The 26,555-nt window shown below is 47.4% G+C and overlaps 1 protein-coding gene and 1 pseudogene across 1 annotated transcript in view; both read left to right on the plus strand.

Moving 5' to 3' along the window:
- Positions 1-18,169, plus strand: part of IGF2R (insulin like growth factor 2 receptor) — a 136,897-nt gene extending 118,728 nt beyond the window's left edge. Inside the window, exons 42-48 of the mRNA XM_055268728.2 lie at positions 537-651; positions 1,618-1,764; positions 2,428-2,615; positions 8,205-8,391; positions 14,155-14,307; positions 15,384-15,453; positions 16,306-18,169. Coding sequence (XP_055124703.2) covers positions 537-651; positions 1,618-1,764; positions 2,428-2,615; positions 8,205-8,391; positions 14,155-14,307; positions 15,384-15,453; positions 16,306-16,716 — 1,271 coding nt within the window. The 3' untranslated portion in view covers positions 16,717-18,169. The remainder of the gene's footprint in view (positions 1-536; positions 652-1,617; positions 1,765-2,427; positions 2,616-8,204; positions 8,392-14,154; positions 14,308-15,383; positions 15,454-16,305) is intronic.
- On the plus strand, positions 2,629-6,647 carry LOC129476187 (calcineurin B homologous protein 1-like; annotated as a pseudogene).
- Positions 18,170-26,555: the final 8,386 nt, after the last annotated feature.

Genomic DNA, 26,555 nt, shown 5'->3' on the forward strand with positions numbered 1-26,555 from the left:
GGGTTTGGGTTTGACCCCAGGTCTTGGGATGTGGCAGTTGTGCAGTGGGCCAAGTGACCACCCCTGAGCATGAGAATGCAAGAACAGGTCGATAAACCTTTAGGGAGCCAAAAATTTATTTTTTCCTGGCCTTTAAACCAGATTTTTATTCCTAACATTGAAGCTTCGTTTGTTTTTTGATTTTGTTTTTGACATGGAGTTTTGCTGTTGTTGCCCAGGCTGGAGTGCAATGGCGCAGTCTCGATCTTGGCTCACTGCAACCTCTGCCTCCTGGGTTCAAGCGATTCTCCTGCCTCCGCCTCCCAAGTAGCTGGGATTACAAGCACCTGCCACCGTGCCTGAATAATTTTTGTATTTTTAGTAGAGCTGGGCTTTCACAGTGTTGGTCAGGCTGGTCTCGAACTCCTGACCTTAAGTGATCCGCCTGCTTCGGCCTCCCACAGTGTTGGAATTGACAGGCGTGGGCCACCGCATCTGCCTGAGGCTTTTTATAATGCGCTAGAAATAATGTCAGTTCAATCGTTTGTGTGTTTCAGGTGACAAAGTTGTTGTCACGTACTCCAAGGGTTATCCGTGTGGTGGAAATAAGACCGCATCCTCCGTGATAGAATTGACCTGTACAAAGACGGTGGGCAGACCTGCATTCAAGAGGTCAGGAGACTGGGGGCTCAGAGCGGGACTGTGCAGTGAGCACACTGGAGGGAATTCCTCCTTTGGGTTTTCATGGGCAGGTTTTGGCTGTGTCTTAGGAGCTCAGGGCCAGAGCCGCTGATTGTGCTGTATTGGGCGGGGCTGCTCCAGGCAGGGAAGACCTCCGGACACAGTGCTGAGACACTGTTAGAAGACCAGTGCAGCTTCTCTGGGCTAGCTTTTCTCTTGAACTAGGTTCAGCACTGGCTGAGCAGTATTTAACTGGCCTCCCTCTGAATGTCATAGTAGAAACAAAGGGGCGTGGATTTGTCCCACCCAAGGTGTTCAAGCAACCTGGCTGGGACCCTCGAGCAGCTGGGACCTGCATCTGGACCTGGGATGTGCTTGGATTATATTCAAGTTTTCCAGGCCACATTGCATCTGGTGCCAGGGAGAGCTTGGCCAACAGAGGGTGCATGTGAGCTGCTGTTTGTGAACAGAACTGATTCCTTCCAGACGCTGAGTTTGGAAAAGGGGCGACTCAGAAATTGCCAAAGGATTTATGAATGTATGAGTCCGAGAAGCTTAAACAAAAATCTAAAAATCGAAAAATCTAGGAGCAAATTTTTCCAGGTTTTAAATGTTGCATGGTTTACAAATTTTAACAAAGTTATATTGAATGCTTGCCTGCTTTGTCACATCACTGATGTGTGCACCACAGTCATCTTCCCTGTCCATTGTGGTGATGAAAAGAAGTGAGTAAAATAACCACCCTCGCTCCGAGCTGCCGTCAGTGTTGAGTCGGGAAGTTCTGCCTTGGCCTGCACAGCCCGGGGAGTGGGGGCCTCGGGACCCAACCGAAGTCTCGCAGCACTTTGACTGAAAGCCAGTGAGCTGCTTCAAGGGCTCCGCAGCGTTTATTGTTCTGCAGTCCTCCCTTGTGTCCGTCTGGGGAGGTGACTGTAGTCTGTGCTTCCTTCCTCCTAGGTTTGATATCGACAGCTGCACTTACTACTTCAGCTGGGACTCCCGGGCTGCCTGCGCTGTGAAGCCTCAGGAGGTGCAGATGGTGAATGGGACCATCACCAACCCTATAAATGGCAAGAGCTTCAGCCTCGGAGATATTTATTTTAAGTAAGTAAAACGTTTTCCTTTTGAGCTGTGAAATGCATTCAAAATTAAACCAGCAATGCCACTCTTTCCCTATCGGGGAGCACTGCAGGATAAATAAGTCTGTGTTTTAGTTACTGTTGCTGGAGTCATCATCATCTTTTGCTTAAACTGAGGAAAAGCATTACTCAACCATTAAGTTTTAACACCAAAGATGGTGAATTCTCATGAGTGTAAAAATAAATCCCCCATCCTTCTCCCTCACTTCATGATAATCTCAGGGGTTGAAGCCGCAGCCTTCTGACACGTTTGAGCAGGAATCTTCTGGGCTTACCAGTGTTTAGAAAGTAAGTTTCTAAGCAGTGTTACTGGGGCTGCTCTTAGGGGCCAGTGGGCGAGGTGCCCAGACAGGGCGAGGGCCGTGTGGTGCTGGATACGGCGCCCGAGGAAGGTGGATTAGCACTCAGAGGGCAGAACTGGTTGGGGAGAAAGCCTCTTGAGAGGGAAACTGGTGTCCTCAGAATATCTGTGGGGTCACAGACGTGCCGCCCTAGCATGTCCAGGCTTCCTTTCCCTAGGAAAGGAAGCATCCTGGGGCCCTGCAGTGATTCTGAGGACTGAGGGTTTATGTCATGAATGCCTTCTTGAAGGACTTCCATGTCACTGTGATCTTTTCTGTCTCTTCAGGCTGTTCAGAGCCTCTGGGGACATGAGGACCAATGGGGACAACTACCTGTATGAGATCCAGCTTTCCTCCATCACGAGCTCCAGAAACCCGGCATGCTCTGGAGCCAACATATGCCAGGTGAAGCCCAACGATCAGCACTTCAGTCGGAAAGTCGGAACTTCTGACAAGACCAAGTACTACCTTCAAGGTAATCCGTGGCTTCCCGCAAAGTTCCACATTTAACTTCCTCCAAGGAAGAGGATTAAAATTTTCAACTAACTCCCTTCAGTTGAAATCTTGGACCACTTTTAAAACAAAAACCATGGTCTAATTCTTTACTTTGTTATGAATTTCTTCACAATGGATCGAGCGATACATGTCAGACCTGAGCATTTCACTGTAGGCAAATTGTGTCTTAGTTAACAAGTAAATGTACAAAAAAACTAAAACCTGGTCTGATCCAGTGGTTCTGAGGTTGGGTGGAGGCTGAGCTGTGCACAGTCAGAATTGCCTTTGATTTGGTTTTAACCATGACACTTCCTTATTTTGGAATGCCAAATAATATTAGAGAAGGTTAAGAGATTTTATGTTTGTAAGAAGGATGAAAGGAAACTGGCCTAAGTGTTAGGATGTAGGTTAAAATCAACCAGGACACACATAGGGCAGAGTCCAGGGTGTGAAGGAAGATTTTAAACTGGCACTAATAAGGGTGTTGCCCTTTGTTCCCTCGAATAATCCTGAAAGGCTGCTTTTGTTTTGGACAGCTAGTCTTAACTATATACCTTTCATAATTTGATTTTTGAACCATGTGTGGATGTAATAAATCTTTAAAAAAAAAAATGAAGTGTGTTTAAAGAAAACCCTAGCCTGCTCTGATGTCAAAGAGCTGCCAGTCGGGTTCCCTGGGGTGGGAGAGTAGTGATAGCTGAGAAGGAGCAGGCGCTCCGTGCCCTGGTGCTGAGTGCATCTCCACGACGGCAGCGCCTGATGGAGGGAAGCTGGGTCAGCATCGCTGCTCCTGATTACAGATCGTAGACAGCACCCTGGTACATCTGCCCATAGCACCTGTGGCCCCTGAATAGAACTGGGAAAGTGAATGTTCTGCATTCTGGGCGAGTTGATGATGGGAAAGTTGATCAGCCTCGTTCACTTGCATAACTCCACAGCACGGAGCTAGCACTCTGTGTTTCTCTGTTCTCTGCCTTCCTCACGCTTTGGTGAATCCTTCAGTCATTCAGAATCAGATGTTGCATGTCACAGGTTGTGCCTTCTCTTGCTGTCCTCTTTCCCAGTGCTCCGTAGATGTTGATTAAAGGAAGGAAGGAAGGATTGTTTCAAAAGCCTTCAGGGGCCCTATCACGCAGAGAAGGGAAGTCCAGGCTCTCTGACACAGCTTAAAGATGTCTGAGAGGCTCCCGCGTACCAGGGCAGCCTTGCAAACTGCTGCTCCCACACATGCCTCAGCCATCAGGTTATTCACCAGCTCCCAAAGTCACCCGATAACCTGGTGGGTTTACACATGCTGCTCTTGGTGCTGGAGTGCCTCGGCCCACCTTCCTCATCCTTCCAAACCTACCTGTAGTGCCCCTTCTGGGAAGGCCCACCTTCTCATAGCAGGGTGATGCCGCCTGGTGTTTCTGCAGGATTCCATACCTACCTCCAGTGCCCCTCCTGGGAAGGCCCACCTTCTCATAGCAGGGTGACACCGCTGGTGTGTCTGCAGGAGTCTTCACGCTCCATCACGCAGCACTGGCCACTTGTCTGGTTACACATAAGACCTCCACGTTCACAAATGGTATGTCTAGCAGACCTTTGAGGATCCCCAGCTTTCAGAGTGCTTGTGCATGCGCATTTAGTCATTCTTGGTAAATAAAATCCCTTTCAGACCTTTTCACTTTCTTCATTCACCAGCCCCAGGAAGTAGCTTTAGTTTTAAGACGTCTTTTCGTCTTTCATGAAGAAATGAAGTTTCTGTCTCTTCCTGAGGCTTGCCATTCCTTTGGGAGGGCAGCAGCTGTCTCTCAGCGGTTTGCTCCCTCACACCAGCCCTGTGGAACAGTCCATTCAGCAGCCCCTGCTTCAGCTACTCCCAAGCGAGAATGTGGGGCCCTCCCCGAGCGGAGCTGCACCGCCTGTCTCTGGGCCCCATCTGTGTGCGGACATGTCCGTCTCATACCCTGCACTCTCGCCTCTGCATTCCTGGCACCCAGCAGCACCAGCCACAAAGATTTTCAGCCAATGACAAAGGTTGGGAGCAGCAGAGTTCATGCAAGGAGTCCACACAAGGGTTCCTCACTTCTGACAGCAGCGGCACACTGAAGGGATTCCCAAGCCAACTTCAGATTTGCCCTTTCACCGTAACTCACAGAGCTCCCTGGAAGCGGTTACACTCACAGTTATGATTTACTGCAGCAAAAGGATATAGGTTAAAATCAACCGAGATGCACACAGGGCAGAGTCCAGGAGGGAATCGAATGCAGAGTTCCACCAGCTCTCCCGTGGAATCAGATGTGTCGTGTTCCCAGCACCCACGTGTGGCAGTGCACATGGAGTATCACCAGCTGGAGGTGCTCCCCCTAGCCTTAGTGTCCAGAGTTTTTCCCGGGGCTCTGACACGGGCAGGATTGGTCGGTTGATCGCTCAGGTACTGCATGGCCAGCCCCTGCTCCGTATCCTGTCATTAGCCAAGGACCAAGGCCAGTCCTCTTTTTGGGCAAGGTTAAATTCTTGCCTTCCCTCCTGTTGCCATTGCTTCTGGCACCACCGTTCCTGGAGGAGCTCCTGGCACAGTGATGGGGTCTCAGGCCTCCACCTTACTGCACGACGAAGAGCTTGAGGAGATCAAGAAGGAGACTGGCCTTTCCCACAGTCAAATCACATGCCTGTACAGCCGGTTCAGCAACCTGGACAAAGGAGAGAACAAGACGATTTCCAGGGGATTCCAGAACTTGCCATCAACCCAGTGGGGGACTGGATTATCAATGCCTTCCTTCCAGAGGGAGAGGACCAGGTAAACTTCCGTGGATTCCTGCAAACTCTGGCTCATTTCCGAACCATTGAGGGTAGTGAAAAGAGCAAAGATGTGAATGGACCTGAACCCCTAAACAGCCAAAGCAACAAACTGCAGTTTCCTTTTCGACTATATGATTTGGATAAAGATAACAAGATCTCTCGTGATGAGCTGTTAAGGGTGCGGTGCATGATGGTCCAAGTAAATATCTCAGATGAGCAGCTGGGCAGTATCGCAGACAGGACCATTCAGGAGGCTGATCAGCATGGAGACAGTGCCATATCTTTATCACAGACTTTGCTAAGGTTTTGGAGAAGGTGGATGTAGAACAGAAAATGAGCATCCGATTTCTTCACCAAAGGACAGACAGTGAACTATTCCTTGCGGTCTAGTATTTAAGAAATGGAACTTGACAGTCCTCCTGTCCACCAGCCCTGCCTCCACCCCATCATTCCCCTTCTCCCGAAGTACTACTGCTGTTGCATGACAACCCCAAATATGTTCTGTCAACACAAACCTGCTTTTGGTCTATAAGCAGGGCGTTACAGAATGGTACACCCAGTCTATTTCTTCTCAGTATCCATTCACCAGTTCTTCATTTATAAATATGATCTTCCTCTGTTCTGCTGCTAAATGCCACACATCCATCCAGTCTGAGAAAGGAAGATAGGGAATCCTGCCGAGGAACAAACCAGCAAAGCTCTTTCACTGGATGTAGACTGCACCTGCTGCCTTCCCTCTGGCGAGTCTGCCAGCATGCTTCTCCATCCTTTTTATATGTCCTTTGCTTCCCACTTCTGTGTACATTCATCATACTGTTCACCGAGTCATGCAGTCTTTCTGCTTTTTGTGAAGCCTCAGAATCTCCTCTGTTCTGCTTGGCACCCCAAGCTATGCCTGGTATTGTATTTCTGACTTGGCTCGATAGTTCGGTGGTCTGGCAGTTTTTATCTACCTTCATTATTAAAAGGCCCTCTGGGGCTGGGCGCGGTGGCTCACGCCTGTAATCCCAGCACTGTGGGAGGCTGAGGCGGGCGGATCACGAGGTCAGGAGATCGAGACCATCCTGGCTAACACGGTGAAACCCCGTCTTTACTAAAAATACAAAAAATTTTTAGTAAACCTGGGCATGGTGGCGGGTGCCTGTAGTCCCAGCTACTTGGGAGGCTGAGGCAGGAGAATGGTGTGAACCTGGGAGGCAGAGCTTGCAGTCATCCGAGATCACGCCACTGCACTCCAGCCTGGGCAACAGAGCGAGACTCCGTCTCAAAAAAAAAAAAAAGGCCCTCTGGAATGTTGCCTCTCCAGGAGCTTTTTGGTAACCAACACTTCTCTCAGGAGTATGAGATCATCCTCTGCACTCTCCTCTGTCATCAAAGGGCTGCTGGGTGGAGATATTCTTGAAAGGTGGCCTTGGTGAGAGGTGTGGAGTCAAGTCTTCTAGGTTGCTTGCCCACGTCACTCTACCTCTGGCCTCTGATTCTCAACTTTGTACCTATGGGGCATCCCTTGTTAGTGCAGTGTTGACTATTCAAAAAATAGCAATATGCCTGCAGATTTGCTTAGTCTTGGGACACCATTACCACCAGAATGGCTGCTCAGACAGTCCGCTTGGGGACTTTCTCATGGCTTTTTGAACAAGGAGGCCGCGCACCCTGTGAAGCCTCTGCATTCACACCTCTGCTGCATGGTTTATGCCTCAGTGTTATGTGCACTGGAATGCTTTTCACTTTATGTTTCCAAGTTAGAAAGATTAGTGTGACGGAAGTGCCTAACATATCCTAGTCCAAAATATTTGAAGATTGTTCTCTGTGTCTTGAAGTTTTGCACAAAATTCTTTATGAATTTTACACTTGGCAAATGTTAATGCTAGAAGCCATAGTCCGCTCCTAATACAAGTCCAAAGCATTGACTTGTATCATTAGCTCCCTGGTTACATTGGTTTCCCAGCTCCTTGTGTAGAACACTGCTAATCCCTTAGAAACAAGAGGTCTGGCACTAGTAGCACAACCTCAGGTGGCATTCCAAGTCTTTGAGCAAGTCACAGCAACTTTTCTGCCGAAGTCAGCTTAGTTTAGACTTCAGTGAATCAGGCTATTGCCATCCTAATGTATATCTCTGTGAGTCTGTTCATTCACGTATCTGCTGTTGGCTGACTTTCTTGACTCACTGCTTGCTTGCCTGTTTCCTTGCTTTGGAAAACTATTGAAGATGTGTACATAATTCTTTAGGAAGAGGATTGCTAAAAAATACACTGCAAAGCGTTGGAAAAGGGTGGAGAACAGGGGAGTAGTCAGGTTGGATGGCTCAAATATACATGAATGAGGAATTCTTTATGAAGTATCAGTTGGACTTTGTGATCGAGTGATGTAATATAGGAATTATATAGAAAGGGAAGAATATCTGATACTGATCTGTTAGATACTTCAGAGGCTCCTTGATTTGCATATTTAAAGTTCCTAAAATTATAGCTTTTCCCTTTTTTTGGCTGTACAGCAGACTGTTTTAATCCACGGTTGTGCCTTAAAATTCCATTAAAATTGTGTCTTCGGTCCGTCAATAAATACTTGTGGTTAAAACAAAACAAAAATTATTTACTGCACGCTGACTAAGGGCAGGGCTCTATCAGTGTGCATCGAGTGGCCTCGTAAGCTGTGAACAGAGTGCATGTGGGACATGGGATGAAGTCTCTTCTACCTGATTTTAAGTCTTTGCAAACTTTTTAGACCGTAAGGAGCTCGTGAAAAATGATGGTGACGTGCCACGTGTGCCCTTCCCGTTTGACAGATGGCGATCTTGATGTCGTGTTTGCCTCTTCCTCTAAGTGCGGAAAGGATAAGACCAAGTCTGTTTCTTCCACCATCTTCTTCCACTGTGACCCTCTGGTGGAGGACGGGATCCCCGAGTTCAGTCACGAGACTGCCGACTGCCAGTACCTCTTCTCTTGGTACACCTCAGCCGTGTGTCCTCTGGGGTGAGTATGACAACCGGAAGCTTAGCACTTGTACCCCACATCCTCCCTTGAGAATGTGTATGTGTGTTTTTTCCCCAATGTTTTCTTGTGAAATATTCAGAACATGCACCAAAAAATAGAGAAAATGATAGAAGCGGACCCCACATAGTCAGTGCCCCGCTCCGGTGCATGTCAGCATCCTGCCACTGATTTTTGGTCCATGGCTGCGTCACCTCCCACCACCCCCAGTAGCAGTACCGTTGTTTCCTTTGTGTGTACCATGCCCCGAATAGGGTCCAGTCAGGGCACCCCGGCTCTGTCCCTCCACCCCGTTCCCATTGCGGCCTCCCTCTCCTTAGCTCCTGGGAGGCAGGTACTGGTGGTGCCTCCTCTTTGTAATCCTGGAACATCTTTTGTGTCCTAATACAAATGATTGTTTGGTAAAGTTTCACTTTGATTTGAGTGCAGTATTTTTCCGTTTGTTTGAATGAATGAAAAGCTTACTCTGCAGATTTTGAGAATCAGCGTGAGAACAGAGGCAGCAGTTCCTGCTCTGAAGGAAGGTGGCACCCCCATTGGTTGTCTTGTGTCCCACAGCCGTTTTATACTTCGCCACGAATAACATGTTGTCAGTTGCTTTCCTCTTGGGTTTATTTTCTTGTTATGTCACCCGCCCACCATTTTATTTATTTTTATTTTTATATTTTATTTTTTTGAGAAGGAGTCTTGCTCTGTCACCCAGGCTGGAGTGTAGTGGTGCAGTCTCGGCTCACTGCAACCTCTGCCTCCTGGTTCAGACGATTCTCCTGCCTCAGCCTCCCAAGTAGCTGGGATTACAGGCATGCATCGTTGTGCCCTGCTAATTTTTGTATTTTTAGTAGAGATGGGGTTTCACCGTGTTGGCCAGGCTGGTCTTGAGCTCCTGACCTCAGATAATCTGCCTGCCTCAGCCTCCCAAAGTGCTGGCATTACAAGCGTGAGCCGTCATGCCCGGCCTGGCCCACCATTTTCCATAAGCTTTTCATTCTCTGTCCTGAGACTTTAAGATCGGGGGAACATTAATTCTTACCATGTAATTGTTTCCTTCATGTCCTGAAAAAGGGACTGTAGAGTCAGCAGACGACAGTGGTAGGGGTCATGGGGGAATGAAGATCACACATTTTACATCTTAAATCAGCACCCCCCCCGCCCACCCTTAACAATGGACATGAGCTCAGCAAAAACCAGCTTTGTCCTGCGCTGTTCAGGTCTATGTACTTAGGGATCCTTAGCTGCACAGTCAGGGAAAGAGGCTTTTGGTTGAAATTTCACTTGTATTTTCAGCTTTTGAATGTTTATGGTGTTTCGGTGAGGTCATTACAAAATGAAAGGATTAAAACTGGAAGTTCTTCCTGAAAGAAGCAAAATGTGAATTTTTATAAAAGATAAAACCCAGAAGTGAACTTTCCCTGCATTCTCTGTCATTGAGAGGCTACAGCTGCCATGAGATGAATTCTGCCTCCTGACATGGCAGCTGGTCTTCTGTGTGGGTTCGAGGAACCAGCCCAGGCTGGGATCCTGTCTGTGTTGAATGTTTAGAGTTGGACTTCTGTGAGTGGGAAAAGCACTGTTTACAGGGCTTTGGTGTTTGACTCTAAAACCAGAGAGGAAGATTCTCCAGGAAACCTCGGTTTCATGATGTTCAGAACATCAGGAATGGGAGCTGTTTAAATCCCTTAACACACTGACGAGGTAATAAGGACTTTTAAAAAAAGAAACAGAAGTTGAAACCAAGAGCAAAAATTCAGATGGTGGATTTTGAGGGATGCAGGTACTACCCGAGGATGACGTGGAATAGTGCCTGAGATTTTTTTTTTCCCAAATGTTACCAGTGTTGTACATTGTAAAATCTTGTAAATATGGCCAGATGTGGTGGCTCATACTTGTAATCCCAACATTTTGGGAGGCTAAGGTGGGTGGATCACTTGAGGTCAGGAGTTCTAGACCAGCCTGGGCAACATGGTGAAACCCCGTCTCTACTAAAAATACAAAAATTAGCCAGGCATGGTGGCGCGCACCTGTAATCGCAGCTACTCAGGAGGCTGAGGCAGGAGAATTGCTTGAACTTGGGAGGCGGAGGTTGCAGTGAGCCGAGATGGCGTCACTGCACTCCAGCCTGGGTGACAGAGCGAGACTAGATCTCAGGAAAAAAAAAATCATGTAACTGTAACAAACAGGTAGCAATGATCACCCTAATAGATTACCATTTTTAGTTCTTTTAGCTATTTCTTCTGGAATTTACCTCTATTTTAAATTACCATCCTATAGCTCACCTGTTGACTTCCTGCAATAGTAGATGAAGATGGAGCTCTCTGACACCTTCCTCCTACTTTCCAAAAATGGTTCTTTCACAATATTTGATTAAAGTCAAAAAACTTACACAAAGCTAAAAGACAGGCATCTACAGATGGAAGGGGCATGCTATGTGCCCAGCACAGTTAATGATGACAAGACCCACCCACTTATGAAATACCAGGAGAGCAGATACAAAGAAAAGACTGTAAAAGCTTCAGGGGAAGCTAATTTTTTATATTAGAAAATAATTCAAGAAAGATTAAAATACTTTAAATCCTCACTTTATATCATCGACAGGTTCTTGGAAACTGCAACTTTATGTGAAACGATGTATAATGAAACCAGTTTTTTTTTCTCAACTTTATCTTATTTTATTTTATTTTTTGAGACGGAGTCTTGCCCTCACCCAGGCTGGAGTGCAGTGGCGTGATCTCGGGTGACTGCAAGCTCTGCCTCCCAGGTTCACACCATTCTCCTGGCTCAGCCTCCCAAGTAGCTGGGACTACAGGCGCCCGCTACCATGCCTGGCTAATTTTTTTTGTATTTTTAGTAGAGACGGGGTTTCACCGTGTTAGCCAGGATGGTCTCGATCTCCTGATTTCGGGATCTGCCCACCTCGGCCTCCCAAAGTGCTGGGATGACAGGCGTGAGCCACCGTGCCCGGCCTCATCAACTTTATAATGAGACAGTTTTGAAGGAAATGATGTTATTCAAGGACCTCCTATAGTCACTTCACGGAAGGTTGCAGTTTGAAGGAACCTGTCAGCGACCCTATGAGGACACACTGTACTGGACAACAGTGGTGTCTAAGCTGAGAGGGGTGGCAGAGTTCCCAGCTTTTAAAATTTCTTACAGTGATAGCATCATATGAAAGTAAAACCATTTTCTTGAAAGAAAGGAAGGAAGGAAGAAAAGGTAGAGTTCCTAATTGTTTGGAAGACATACTGTCAGACTTTCTGTCTTAGTATGCATGCCAGTATTTTAAGAATAACCACTAAAATAATATAAATATAGTATGTAACTTCCAAAACAGTGGAGAAGAAAAGGAGAAATAAAAATACTTAAATCCCCAAAGAAGACAAGGAGAAAAATAAAACAAAAATCAGACAAGTAGAAATTTCAGCCCAGTATGGTAGAAATAAATCTAAATATATCTATAATCATAAGTATAGCTTGACTAAACTTGTCAGTTGAAAAACAAGTTGTCAAATTGGATTTCAAAAACAACTCTGTTTACAGGGAACATGCCTAAAACAAGGATACAGAAAAGACCAAAGTCAAAGGATAAGAAAAGATGTACCAGAAAATAACCTGAAAGAAAGCTGCAGTAGTTATGTGAATATAAGATAAAATAGGATATTAAAGAAAAATATTAGGGATAAAGAGGGTCATTATAATTTTAAAAGGGCTAATTTCCTAGGAAGATACAAGAATCCTAAACTTCCGTCTACCTAATAAAAAAGCCTTGATATGTAAAGCAGAAATTGACAAAACCACACACAAGAAACAAGCTTAGTGATCGCTGGGTTAAGTAGACAAAGAGTAAAGCTTTTTTGGAAGATTGAGACAGCACAGTGAAAAGCGAGATTTAATAGACATGCGTAGAACACTGTTCCCTGCAGTGGGAGAACACTGTTTTCCCAAGCTTACATCAAACACTTAGAAAACTTTATCAAAAATTAACCACAAAGCAGGCAAGTCAGCCATTCCTTTTTTTTTTTTGGAGACAGAAACTTGATCTTTTGCCTAGACAGGAGTACAGTGGCGCGATCTTGGCTCACTGCAACCTCCGCTTCCCAGGTTCAAGTGATTCTTGTGCCTCAGCCTCCTGAGTAGGTGGGATTATGGGCATGCGCCACTACCTCCTGGCTAATTTTTGTATTTTTAGTAGAGATGGGGTTTCACCATGTTGGCCAGGCTGGTCTCAAACTCCTGACCTCAGGTGATCCACCTGCCTCAGCTTCCCAAAGTGCTGGGATTACAGGCATGAGCCACTGTGCTCAGCCTAAGTCAGCAAATTTCTGACTGATGCAATTAACTACATACATGATGCAATTAAGTTAGGAACCAAGAACAAACAACTGAAAAATAGAAATATGTTTGAAGACTAAAACTCGCTTCTGAATAATCCATGGTCCAAAGAAGAAATCAAAGGTAGAAAGTAAAGTATGCTTAGAACTGAGTGATGATGTGTCTCTTGGATGCATTTCCAGTGGTCCTGAGTGGCTGGAGCTGCTTCTGGGTGAGTGGGTTTCTGGCTTGGAGGCAGAGGTCTGCAGAGCTCTCAGACCTGTCTGTGGAGTGTGGTGGTGCTTCTTCCTGAGCAGACGTCAACCCTTGCAGGCCCACCTAGAACTGGACGCCAGGCTGTCCCTGTGGTTTCTTGTCTACTGATGTTTTGGATTCTTTGGCTTAAGCTGAACTTTGACTGAGAGCCGCAGCCCTTGCGGCCGGGCCGCGGGTTGGCCTGTTGCCCTCAACCTCAGTTCTCTGAGCAGCCAGCATCTTCAGCAGCACAAGATGAGCCCCGCTGGGGTTGCCTCTTATCTCAAGCAGCACAGGAGGAATTTCTGTTTATGTGATCCTGTTCCTGTGTGTGTGGCCCCAAATGACAGAGGGCCAGAGAGATTAGAAGTGTCAAGTCGTTACACTCTTGAGTGTCGTGTTGCTCCCTAAGTGCAAAGGGCAGTCTCCGTGGTTGTTTCTCATTTTCTGTTATTATTGTCCCAACTCTGCTTGAGTGTTTGATGTCATGGAAATGCACCACTTTTTCCCACAAGTGTTTATGTGGGCCTTGGGTGGGAATGGTGAACTCCACTGGTGAGGCAGCTGGTGTGCTCCGAGAGCCTTCTGCTGGGGTGGAGCAGGCTTGGAGAGAGGAGACGCGTCAGGGGCTGTGCTGGGCTGTGCTGGGCTGTGCTGTTGCCTGGGCCCCACCCTGGTCTGTGGCCGCCCCTGGGCCCCGTCCTGGCCTGTTTCTAAGGCCCCTTGGACCCCTTTCGTGTGGAGATGGTGTCTCACGGTGGGCTGCGCTCACTGCTTCCAGAAGAAATTCTGAGAGGAGAGAGCTCTGACCCTGGAGAGAAGTGTGGTGCTTCAGGACGGCCTCTGCCCCAGCCTGGTCCTGCCGTGGGTTGGGCCACCTAGAGGGGGCTGCGTCCCTCCCACCCGTCTGCTCTGTGTTTGGGTGAATGACAGTTCATGGAGCTGGAAGCAGTGCCTTCTTGTCTGCTTTCTGACAACCCTGCCACAAACTCATCATCAGGAACTTTTTGCAGCCCTTTTCCACGTGGAGCCGGCCTTGTGGCCTTGTTTTCTGGGCAGGAGTGAGAATCACATGGTGTTGGGAAAGTCAGAGCTGCTCTTGCCTTGGGGACTCAGACCTCAGGTTGTGGCTGTGGTGGCAGGACCACCCTGTAACACGGCTCCTTTTCTGTGACGTCCTTGCAGGGTGGGCTTTGACAGCGAGAATCCTGGGGACGACGGGCAGATGCACAAGGGGCTGTCAGAGCGGAGCCAGGCAGTCGGCGCGGTGCTCAGCCTGCTGCTCGTGGCGCTCACCTGCTGCCTGCTGGCCCTGTTGCTCTACAAGAAGGAGAGGAGGTGAGTGGGTGGCAGGGCGAGGTGGGGCGTGTGGATGCATGCCTCCCACAGCTAATCTTGGGGTCAGTTTTGTGGGGTTTTATTTACTTATCTGTTTTTAAGCCCTACAACAGCAAAGGCTCAAGGTTCTTAGTTCAAAACTCTCTGGAAGCAGTCCCCAGCATTGCGCTTTTTAAATGCCTACATTTCTGTCTGACCAAGGCTGAGGCCCTCGCACATCACCCGTGCCTGTGGCTTCTAGGACCGTGGTCCTTTGTGTCCAAAGATAGGTAGAACATTAAACGGCACCTTTCATGGGTGCCTTTTCCCACTGCACAGCTGACCCCTCTGCCCTCCTCACGTCATAAAAGCAGGAGTTTATTAAGCGTGTGCTATGTACCAGGTATGATGCCATCCTTTTGCCCCACTTTGCTGGGTGAAAGGACTCTCCGTGTGACCGTCAAGCAGATTTTCACATCAGGCGTCAGTGTTAGTGGCTCTGACCTAGGGGCAGGAGCTGGCCAGCTCAGGTGTTCCCTGCTGCCACTGTCACTTGCCAGCTGAGCCACAGCCCAATGAGAGAGGTGGTCAGAAAGTACCAACCGTGGAGGTTGCAGTAAACCAAGATCTCACCACCGCACTCTAGCCTTGGCAACAGAGTGAGACTCTGTCTAAAAAAAAAAAAGTACCGACTGTGGCCCTCCACACCCAAAATGCAGAATGGGTCAGAAGAAGGTCTGGGCCGGGAAGGGCATGTGATGTCCATCTCTGCGAGCCACCATCGGGCGGGCTTAGTGGCGACGGACCGGTGTGGTCCTGTTAGAGTCATATGTGAAAAAGTCCTTGCCCAAATGTTAAGTTGCTCTAGAGGGCCCTCTGCTGTTGGATTCCAAAACCCATGTTCTTTCCACTCAGTCACAACAAATACATTAGGGTATAACCTGTCACGGCTACTCATTTGTCATTCAGAATGTGGGAGAAATGCAGCCGCCAGCAGCCCCCTGGTGGTGCAGATGGGGGCGGGGCTGGTGGGGGTGGGGCTCCTGCCCATGCCCTCTCTACCCTGGAGTAATTATCGTCTCCTTTTTTTTTTATAGGGAAACAGTGATAAGTAAGCTGACCACTTGCTGTAGGAGAAGTTCCAACGTGTCCTACAAATACTCAAAGGTAATTTTCTGTGGCGAGTCTCTTGAGGGCCTGCCTCCCCGGCCCCCCGTGCTGCACCGTCCATGTTGTTCTCATCAGGGATGCCGAGGAAAGCAGTCACAGGCTCACTGGAATCCAGAAAGGAAAGTAACACCCATTGCCCCAGCCACTTACCCCAGCACATGTTTTTGTTATTTTTTTCCCTCAAGTTTCTCTCGTGGTTACAACTGATTTCCTTGAAGTATTTAATAATTAGGTTGTTTCCACTGTTTTTGGCTGTTCTTTAAAAAAAAACACACACACACACAGTAGTGAAGATAATTGTGCATCTAGCATTTGGATGATTTCTTTCAGATAAATCTCCAGAAAAGAGGCATTATCTGGATCAAAGGACATAATGTTTGTGGTCTTGATGGGTAGTGATGAATTGCTCTCTAAAACTAGGCTTTTGACTCGAGTGCCTCCTTTGACATTCCTCCCCTGCCATGCAGTGGGCACCTTTCAGTCTATGAGTAGCCCGGAAGAGCCCCTTCTCCCCCAGCGCAGCTGGTGGATCACTGGTCTGCTTTTCGGGTCCAGGCCATCCCGCACGCCTTCTGCTTGGTCCCACCCTTGGCTGTGAGACTCCTGCCAAATGGCCCCACTGCCACCCTCCCAAACCGTCCTGCCTTGGTGCAGTCTCATCAGGAACAGGAAGGTGTTGCCAGCCCTTGTCTTCCTTTCCCTGGGAACTGGACATGCAGTGACTGTGAGGACAGTGGGCCAGTTCTTCCCCAGCTCATGCCAGCAGAGAGCATCCCTGATGTGGTGGATGGTGGAGCAGAATGGGGTCTCTGAGGGGCTCACGTGGTCTCTGCTGTTGATCCCTGGCAGGTGAATAAGGAAGAAGAGACAGATGAGAACGAAACAGAGTGGCTGATGGAAGAGATCCAGCTGCCTCCTCCACGGCAGGGGAAGGAAGGGCAGGAGAACGGCCATATTACCACCAAGTCTGTGAAAGCCCTCAGCTCCCTGCATGGGGATGACCCGGACAGTGAGGATGAGGTTCTGACCATCCCAGAAGTGAAAGTTCACTCAGGCAGGGGAGCTGGGGCAGAGAGCTCCCACCCAGTGAGAAATGCACAGAGCAACGCCCTTCAGGAGCGTGAGGACGATAGGGCGGGGCTGGTCAGGGGTGAGAAGGCGAGGAAAGGGAAGTCCAGCTCTGCACAGCAGAAGACAGTGAGCTCCACCAAGCTGGTGTCCTTCCACGACGACAGTGACGAGGACCTCTTACACATCTGATTCCGCAGTGCCTGCAGGGGAGCACGGAGCCGTGGGACAGCCAAGCACCTCCAACCAAATAAGACTTCCACTCGATGATTCTTCTATAATTTTGCCTTTAACAGAAACTTTCAAAAGGGAAGAGTTTTTGTGATGGGGGAGAGGGTAAAGGAGGTCAGGCCCCACTCCTTCCTGATTGTTTACAGTCATTAGAATAAGGCATGGCTCAGATCGGCCACAGGGCGGTACCTCGTGCCCAGGATTTTGCCTCAAGTCCTCGTTTAAAAGCATAAGGCCGGACGCATCTCAAAACAGAGGGCTGCATTCGAAGAAACCCTTGCTGCTTTAGGCCCGATAGGGTATTTGACCCCGATATATTTTAGCATTTTAATTCTCTCCCCCTATTTATTGACTTTGACTATTACTCAGGTTTGAGAAAAAGGAAAAAAAGAAAACAGCCACAGTTTCTTCCTGCCGGCAGGGGTGTGATGCACCGGTTTGTCCATCCTGAGACGGCGAGGCTGTCAGTGTGCGGGACAGTTTCCGGTGGGATTTTGAACTGGTCATTAATGTGTCCCCTGAGTTGGAGCTCATTCTATCTCTTTTCTCTTTTGCTTTCTGTTTCTTAAGGGCACACACACATGCGTGCGCACACACACACACATACGTGCACAGGGTCCCGAGTGCCTAGGTTTTGGAGAGTTTGCCTGTTCTATGCCTTTAGTCAGGAATGGCTGCAGCTTTTTGCATGACATCTTCAAGCCTGGGCGTACAGAGCACATTTGTCAGTATTTCTTTTGCTGGCTGGTGAATTCAAACAACCTGTCCAAAGATTGATTTGTGTGTTTATGTGTGTGTGTGTGTGAGTGGAGTTGAGGTGTCAGAGAAAATGAATTTTTTCCAGATTTGGGGTATAGGTCTCATCTCTTCAGGTTCTCATGATACCACCTTTACTGTGCTTATTTTTTTAAGAAAAAAGTGTTGATCAACCATTTGACCTATAAGAAGCCTTAATTTGCACAGTGTGTGACTTACAGAAACTGCATGAAAAATCATGGGCCAGAGCCTCGGCCCTAGCATTGCACTTGGCCTCATGCTGGAGGGAGGTTGGGCGGGTACGGCGTGGAGGAGGAGGGAGGCCAGGCGGGCATGGCGTGGAGGAGGAGGGAGGCGGGGCGGTCACAGCATGGAGGAGGAGGGAGGCGCTGCTGGTGTTCTTATTCTGGCGGCAGTGCCTTTCCTGCCATGTTTAGTGAATGACTTTTCTCGCATTGTAGAATTGTATATAGACTGGTGTTCTATTGCTGAGAAGCAAACCGCCCTGCAGCATCCCTCGGCCTGTACCGGTTTGGCTGGCTTGTTTGATTTCAACGTGAGTGTATTTTTTAAAATTGATTTTTCTCTTCATTTTTTTTCAATCAACTTTACTGTAATATAAAGTATTCAACAATTTCAATAAAAGATAAATTATTAATTGGGTGTTACCGTTTTTTCCTTGATAGTGAGACGTTCCCGAGCAAGTTGCCCGTCTGCCTGCCTGTCTTTTCTTTCTGTGAAGTGACTGAATTTGGGTTTTAACTCTGGTCTTCTCGTTGACCCTTTATGAGGCAGCACTTTCATTTTTCTCTGGAGTCTCCTGGTCGTAGATGTTAACTTTGGGTCCAATCTGCCTTCCCTTGGCTCTTTCTAGATCTGATTTCTTTACCTTCTCCAGGCCAACCTCGGGGTGTGGTCCTGTTCATCAAAACAATGAACATGGAGTTTAGAGTTTGGTGAGACAATAAAGCTTTTTTTTTTGTGTAACCTAAGCTAACATGGAGATGTTTTCTCTTGAGTAAACTCACTGAGTTTTCCATCTTAAATTACTCAGCAGTGACTGAGAGCTACCTGCATAGAAGCAGGAAGTTACTCCAGTGTTATAAACAAACTTCTTAGACTCAACATCCTATCCTCCATCCCTTTTTTTCCCTGTAGAGTCCAAAAACCTCAACCATCTCATTTTTAAATTATCCAATTGGAGTTACCTTTTTAAAAAAGTTATCCTTAAGGACTTTACAATACCTCTCCTGGGGAAGACATGTCGGAGTCTTCTGAAAGTTTACATTATGACCAAAGAAAGATGCTGGTCCTCAGGCATTCTACCCAGGGGGCTGTTCTCCAGGGCATTCCCACCTCCTGCCAAGACCATGGGGAGCCCTCTCTGTAAGGAGGGGCATATGCAGGGACCTGCCCATCCCCTTGGTAAGCTGGATGGCAAAGAGGCGTGTTGTCTGCACCACTGGCTGCCTGCTAATGTCGCTGTCAGTGGGGAAGGAGAAGTGACAACACGTTTGAGTGCATTTGCTGTGACTCTTAGAAACCCAAGCCTCTGAAAAAAGAGTAACTACTTGCCAGCTGTTGTTACAGATGATATTTTTAGGAAAACATCCTGTGACAGCAAATCAGAATTGGACTCTTTTTCAGAGAAGCCAAATACCTGGGTATTTAGCTTCCTTTTAACAAAATTTTTTGTGCTCCTTTCTTGAGACTGTCCATGAATGACAGAGACATAGAATAAGAACTGGGGTGCTAAAGATGGAATAGGCAAACCCCACACCAAGGAAATCCACAGTGAAGTGGAAATCTGGTTCTTATGAACATTTTAAGAGCATCTGAAGCCTGTACTTCACCAACCCTAAAATAATACATAACACGAGATGATTCCTCAGGAAGGAACGTATAGATATACAGACAGGAGACAACATATAGACATTAGAACTTACAGGACAACGAACTCTTTTTCCCTGAATCATTTGAGACGAAGTTTCTTCCCATTACCAGGCATTCCTACAAACAAGGGCCTTCACATGACTAAGATGCCACCTGGTGATTAAAGAACACTTTGGGCTGGTCCAATCCATTATACAAGTTAAAGGACTGATGGGTACATAGGTCCTACCCCTGTTGGCGATCGTGTCACAAGGAGCCAGTTTGTGTGTCACCAGGAGGTTGTATGGATGAGACTGGATTTCTGGAAATATCCTTTACCAACTGAAGAATCCCATGGCTCAGGGAGGCACACTCATGCCCGTTCTTACTTCTCTGGCTCCACTCTGTTGACTAGTAGTTGGCCTCTTGTGTCCTTGAGCCATACTTGCTGTCAGTTCTGGACATTGTTCTGTGAGAATGGGGTCAACGGGCAGTCGTGGTGCAGGTGAGCTTGTGTGCAAGGGGGCAAGATAGCCACATTGAGTTGGGGACAGTGTGGCCTGGGGGTGTTGGGTAGGTAAGGCAGGCAGAAGCAAGCCCAGAACTTGGAGCCTGCTGTGACTGTCGCAGTAAGGAGTTTGAAGTCCTGAAAGCAGTTGAGAGCTGTAGAAGGGCCAGATTGGGCTTTTGAGAAAGATAGTCTAGATGAAAGTAAAGAGATGGAGACTCTTCAGCAACCAGATGGGAGGCTGGGCATGGGAGCCGTGGCTGTGCTGAGCTGAGAAGCCCCAGACTGCCTGCGAGGCTCTCTCTGGGAGGAAGTCAGGTCTTTTTCTTTCTTCCTTTCCTTTCCCTCTCCTCTCCTCTCTCCTCTCCCCTCCCCTCTCCCCTCCCCTCCCCTCTCCTCTCCTCTCCTTTCCTTTCTTTTTTTTTTCTTGGATGGAGTCTCGCTCTGTCGCCAGGCTGGAGTGCAGTGGCGTGATCTTGGCTCACTGCAGTCTCTGCCTCCCGGGTTCAAGGGATTCACCAGCCTCAGCCTCCCTAGTAGCTGGGATTAAAGGCGCGCACCACCACGTCTGGCTAATTTTTGTATTTTCAGTAGCGACAGGGTTTCACCATGTTGGCCAGGATGGTCTCGATCTCCTGACCTCGTGATCCACCTGCCTCGGCCTCCGAAAGTGCTGGGATTACAGGTATGAGCCACCGTGCCCAGCCAGGTCTTTTTCTTAAAGAGGGACAGACTGAAGGTAGGCTGTGAATGGTCAGTTATTTGTGTTTCTTTACCTTTTATGCTATTTTGTAGTTTGACCAGTTTGCAAATCAAGTCGAATAAAAAGTAATTGATAATGTCGTTTTGATGCTCAGTGTTTGAGGGAAACACAATCTAGTGAATGGGGTTATTGGTTGTCACACCTGGGAGAGTGAAAATAAAATGAGGGGCTCACAGCCCAGGTGAGGTCATCTGGTGCCACTCAGCCCCATCCCGGAGAAAGCAGCTTTGGGATGCTGGCCTCAGTGACAACCAAGAAGTGATGGCAGGTTGCTAGAGACAGGGTGGAGCACAGAGCCCTGGAAGGAAGCAGGAAGTCAGGTTCAAGAAAGGACTCGTGACCTTGCCCTTGGCTTCAGGGTTTTATTTTTCTTTCTTTTAAAACATTTTGAGACAACATGTAGGCATTCGAACGTACAGGACAAAGAACTATTTTTTCTCTGAATCATTTGAGACTAATTTCCCTCCCATCACCAGGCATTCCTACAAATGAGGACCTTCACACGACTAAGATGCCATCATCAGAACCACAATGTGTGGGAACGGTACTGCCAGCTAAGCCTCAATGCTGTTTCGGTGTTGACAGCTGTCACAATGATGCCCTTTTCAGTAGAGGAGCCTGTGATGGTCACGTGTTGCATGTGATCATTGTGCCATTTGGTTTACTTCTGTTAGGAAAGTTTCTCCTTTCTGTAACCTCCATGACCTTGACACATGAGGTCACTCTTCTCACCTGCCCCACCTCTGGGAGGGTGCCTGCTTCGCTCTACCCCACCCAGCGGCTTTAGGACTCAGCTCTTCAGGAACAATTAGGGAGAGGGCCTTTGGGTCTAACTGCAAAATCATACTTGAACTAGAAAATCTTGTTGGCATAGGTATGGATTGTCATATAGAAACATTTTCTGAAGTGTGCCCCGTGGAACACTTGTTCTGTATGTTGTTAACAGATGTTTTGCAAAAAATGAAAAGGACCTGAGCTCTAATAAGTTTGGGAAATGCTGAATTAAAGTGAAACAGCTTTTCTTGGTATGAGACCTTTCGGAGTCTTTAAAGGAGAGTTGCTGACCACACATGGAATCACAATAGAAAATGGCCAGCAGGCCTCCAGGTAGGCAGCAATTCCTAGACATTTGTCCGTGTTCCCTGGGGGAGCTGGTGGCCTGTGACCATCCACTGGGAGATTCCCTTCTGTGGCGAGGTTCTGTTGTTTTCCAGAGGCTCCCACAGAGCATGCTAGGTGGGTGGTCTGTATGAGACCACACCGTTGATGAGCAGTGAGGCCCAAACAGGTACATCAAAAAATGCTCAGCATCACTGATCATCAGGGAAACGCACATCATAAACGGTGAGACACTGCCTCACACCTGCCAGAATGGCTACTGTCAGAAAGACAAAAGACAAGTGTAGGTGAGGATGTGGAGAAAAGCGAACACTTGTCCACCTTTAGTGGGAATGTAAATGGGTACAGCCATTATGGAAAACAGGAAGTTCCTCAAAAAATAAAAAACAGCTACCAGCAATCCCACTTCTGGATGTATATCCAAAAGAAATAAAGTCAGTACCTTGAAGAGATCTCTGCAGCCCCTGTTCATTGCAGCATTATTCACAGTAGCCAAGATAGGGAAAAAGCCTCAGGGTCTACTGACAAAGATGGATCAAGAAAATGTGTGTATGTATATACACACCCAATGGAATACTAAGTATTGAAGAAGAAGGAAATCCTGTCATTTGCGACAACATGGATGAGCTGGGAGAACATTATACTAAGTGAAATAAGCCAGACACAGAAAGAAAAACACCGCATGATCTCACTTATATGTGGAATCTAAAAAGGTTGGACTCAGAAGCAGAGAGTGGAATGGTGGTTACCAAAGGCCAGAGGGTGCGGGAAGTGAGCAGATGTTGGTGAAAGGGTACAGAGGTTCAGCTATGCAACATGAATGAATTCTGGAGATCCACTGTGCAGCATGGTGACTAAATACTGCTTTGTGTATTTAAAATTTTCAGAGAGAGCAGATCTTGTGTTCTTTCCCCTCTCCAAATAAAAGGAAATTATTTGAAGTGATGGATATGTTTAACTAGCTTGATTGGGGCAATGATTTTGTAATGATAAGTATCTCAAAACATCATGTTGTACAACATAAGTATACAATTGACCCTTGAACAACACAGGTTTGAACTCTGTGGGTCCACTTATATGCAGATTTTTTTTTTCAGTAAAAGTTATACCCAATGTGTCTGCCCCTCCTTCTACCTCTTCCGCCTCTGGCACCCTTGGCACAGCCAGACCAACCCCCCACTTCCTCCTCCTCCTCCTCAGCCTACTCAGGGTAAAGACAAGGATGAAGACCTTTATGATGATCCGCCTCCACTTAATATATAATAAATATATTTTCTCATGATTTTCTTAAAACTTTTTCTGTATTTTATGGTAAGAATACAGTATATAATACATATAACATTGAAAATATGTGTTAATTGACTGTTATTGGTAAGGCTTCTAGTCAACAGTAGGCCATACTAGTTGTTAAGTTTTGGGGGAGTCAAAGTTATACGTGGGTTTTCGATTGTGTGGGGGGTCTGTGCTCCTAATCCCTGGGTTATTCAAGGGCCAACTCTACATAATTTTTCTGTCCATTACACCTCAGTAAAGCCGGATAAAAGCGAAAACCAAAAGGCTACGAAGGCTAAGAGAAAATCAGTACGTGCCACTCCAGCCCCCATTCTCCCCAGAAGCAGTCCCCACTTCTTCCCCTCAGCTTTGTCCCCTGTCAGCTTAAAATCATGAGGTTCATAAATTTGAAAAGGAAAGCTTTATTTCTTGTAAAGGGTCACAGCCTACAAAATCGCCATCCTGGCAGGCTGGGAAGTGTACCTCCGGCAGAGACCAAAGGCAGGTACTTGGAGAGGGGGAAGGATGAGATAGGAATTTATGCTGAAAGGGTTGGCCAAGCATACATATTTAACAGGTTATTGGGGGAGCTATGAATATTTATGACAGGGGGACATGCATATGCATAGTAAACAAACATTCCTGTTACATACGCCCCGTGATCACTTTGGGGTGGAGACTTCACATTTAAATACATTTCAATTAGGACCTATGTGTCAAAGGTGGAGCAGGGACATGAATGCCCTCAGTGCATGCCTGGGCAAACTGGACAGAACCAGTCCGTGCTTGGTGGTCTCTTACCAGGAGAAAGTCCCTGAAATCAGGTTCTTGTTAAATCAAAGCTGTAGTTACAGCTGGTGGAGAAGGGGGTCAGTTAGTTTGCGTCTGGCCATAGGTGGTGAGCTGAAATTGTTGCCATATTGCTGATCTCCAGGCCCCTGCTTATTTAGCTGCCAGAGAAAAAGAAAACAAAACAAAACTTTGTGGCAGTTAGAACCTAGTTTATTTTTTAAGTGTAGGAGTGCCTGACTTAACCCTTGCCTGGCATGGCCGTAGGTCACGTTTATAATTTGGCATCTTATTTCCAGAGAGTCTGTTCTGTCATCTTATGATCTGTATTTTAACACTGCCAATAGAGTTCTCTCTCCTTCAGGTCAGATTCTCTAAGTTAACCTTAGCATTGATGCTGCTGAAATACTGGAGCCATTGAACTGACACTTCTGACCTGTTCCTACACTATCCTCCCACCTTTGGGTGCTGAGGTAGATTGGTATGGGTTGAACTATATTCCCCAAAATTCACATGTTGAACTCCTAACCCCAGTACTTCAGAATGTGACCTTATTTGGAGATAGTGTCTTTAAAGAGATAATGAAGTTAAAATGAGATCATATAAATGGGATGTAATTTAATATATGTGTCTTTATAAGATGAGATTAGGACGCAGACTCACACAGAGGCATGGCCAACTGGAAGCCCTGGAAGCCAAGGAGAGGGGCCTCAGAAGAAAGCAAACCTGCCCACACCTGGATCTCAAACTCCAGAAGTATGAGAACACAAATTGTTTAAACTACACAGTCCATGGTACTTTATGGCAGCCTAAGCAAACTAGCCCAGACACACTCAGCAACCTTCCCACTGCCAGTCACACCATGCTGGGCACTCCCCAAGACCCTGTGCCTCTGGGAGAGTACACAGAACCCCATGTCTTGATTCCTCCCATCAGAGCTGAAGGAAGCCAGAACATGCTGACCTGCAACGTGCTACTTTAGCCTAAGGATTATTTGGCACTGGAGGCAGTTAAGAAGCAGCAAATGTATTTGCCTAAAATCAGGACATACATTTTTCAAAAGTGTCTCTCCTTCCCTCTCTGAACAAGAGTTAATCACAAAGACAGCTCCAGACACCGCTCAGCTTGGAGATGGCAGCAGAGGTGTTCACGTAACCAGCCTCACTAACTCGCCTTCCCTACCCCAACCTTTCCACTTGGTGCAGACGCCTTCCTGCAGCACCGCCTCTGGAAGTTTGAAGTCACTTTCCTGTGTCCCAGCATTTCTCTACAGATGAATTGTTCTTAGTGAAGATGCTACGTATGCCAGAGCGTGACACCTATCTTTTAATTGCTGTTTCCTGAATTTCTCTCATGTCTATATGAGATGCACGTGCTAGAAACTTGTTTTTCTCTTATTAATCTTTTAATTTTTTTTATAGGGTCCCCAGCAGAAAACTTAAGAAAGAAGAGTACACAGAGTAGGATTTTTTCCTCCTCTACAAAGTTCCATGTAGGAAGGCATGAGCATTTCTCTTCCTATCACAAGTGTCTATGCCATGGCGTGTCCAGAATTGGTGGGTTCTTGGTCTCACTGACTTCAAGAATGAAGCCGCGGACCCTCGCGGTGAGTGTTACAGCTCTTAAGGTGGTGCGTCTGGAGTTTGTTCCTTCTGATGTTCGGATGTGTTCGGAGTTTCTTCCTTCTGGTGGGTTCGTGGTCTCGCTGGCTCAGGAGTGAAGCTGCAGACCTTCACGGTGAGTGTTACAGCTCTTAAGGCGGCATGTCTGGAGTTGTTCGTTCCTCCCGGTGGATTCGTGATCTCGCTGGCTTCAGGAGTGAAGCTGCAGACCTTTGCGGTGAGTGTTACAGCTCATAAAGGCAGTGTGGACCCAAAGAGTGAGCAGTAGCAAGATTTATTGCAAAGAGCGAAAGAACAAAGCTTCCACAGTGTGGAAAGGGACCCAAGCGGGTTGCTACTGCTGGCTCGGGCAGCCTGCTTTTATTCTCTTATCTGGCCCCACCCACATCCTGCTGATTGGTAGAGCCGAGTGGTCTGTTTTGACAGGGCGCTGATTGGTGTGTTTACAATCCTTGAGCTAGACACAAAGGTTCTCCACGTCCCCACCAGATTAGCTAGATAGAGTGTCAACACAAAGGTTCTCCAAGGCCCCACCAGAGTAGCTAGATACAGTGTCAATTGGTGCATTCACAATCCCTGAGCTAGACACAGGGTGCTGATTGGTGTGTTTAGAAACCTTGAGCTAGACACAGAGTGCCGATTGGTGTATTTACAATCCCTGAGCTAGACATAAAGGTTCTCCAAGGCCCCACCAGAGTAGCTAGATACAGAGTGTCCATTGGTGCATTCACAAACCCTGAGCTAGACACAGGGTGCTGACTGGTGTATTTACAATCCTTGAGCTAGACATAAAGGTTCTCCAAGGCCCCACCAGAGCAGCTAGATACAGAGTGTCGATTGGTGCATTCACAAACCCTGAGCTAGACACAGGGTGCTGATTGGTGTGTTTACAATCTCTGAGCTAGATATAAAGGTTCTCCACGTCCCCACCAGACTCAGGAGCCCAGCTGACTTCACCCAGTGGATCCCGCACGGGGGCTGCAGGTGGAGCTGCCTGCCAGTCCCACGCCGTGCACCCGCACTCCTCAGCCCTTGGGTGGTCGATGGGACTGGGCGTTGTGGAGCAGGGGGTGGCGCTCGTCCGGGAGGCTCGGGCCGC

This window comes from Symphalangus syndactylus, chromosome 2 (genome assembly GCF_028878055.3).
Source record: "Symphalangus syndactylus isolate Jambi chromosome 2, NHGRI_mSymSyn1-v2.1_pri, whole genome shotgun sequence".
Classification (NCBI taxonomy): Eukaryota; Metazoa; Chordata; class Mammalia; order Primates; family Hylobatidae; genus Symphalangus; species Symphalangus syndactylus.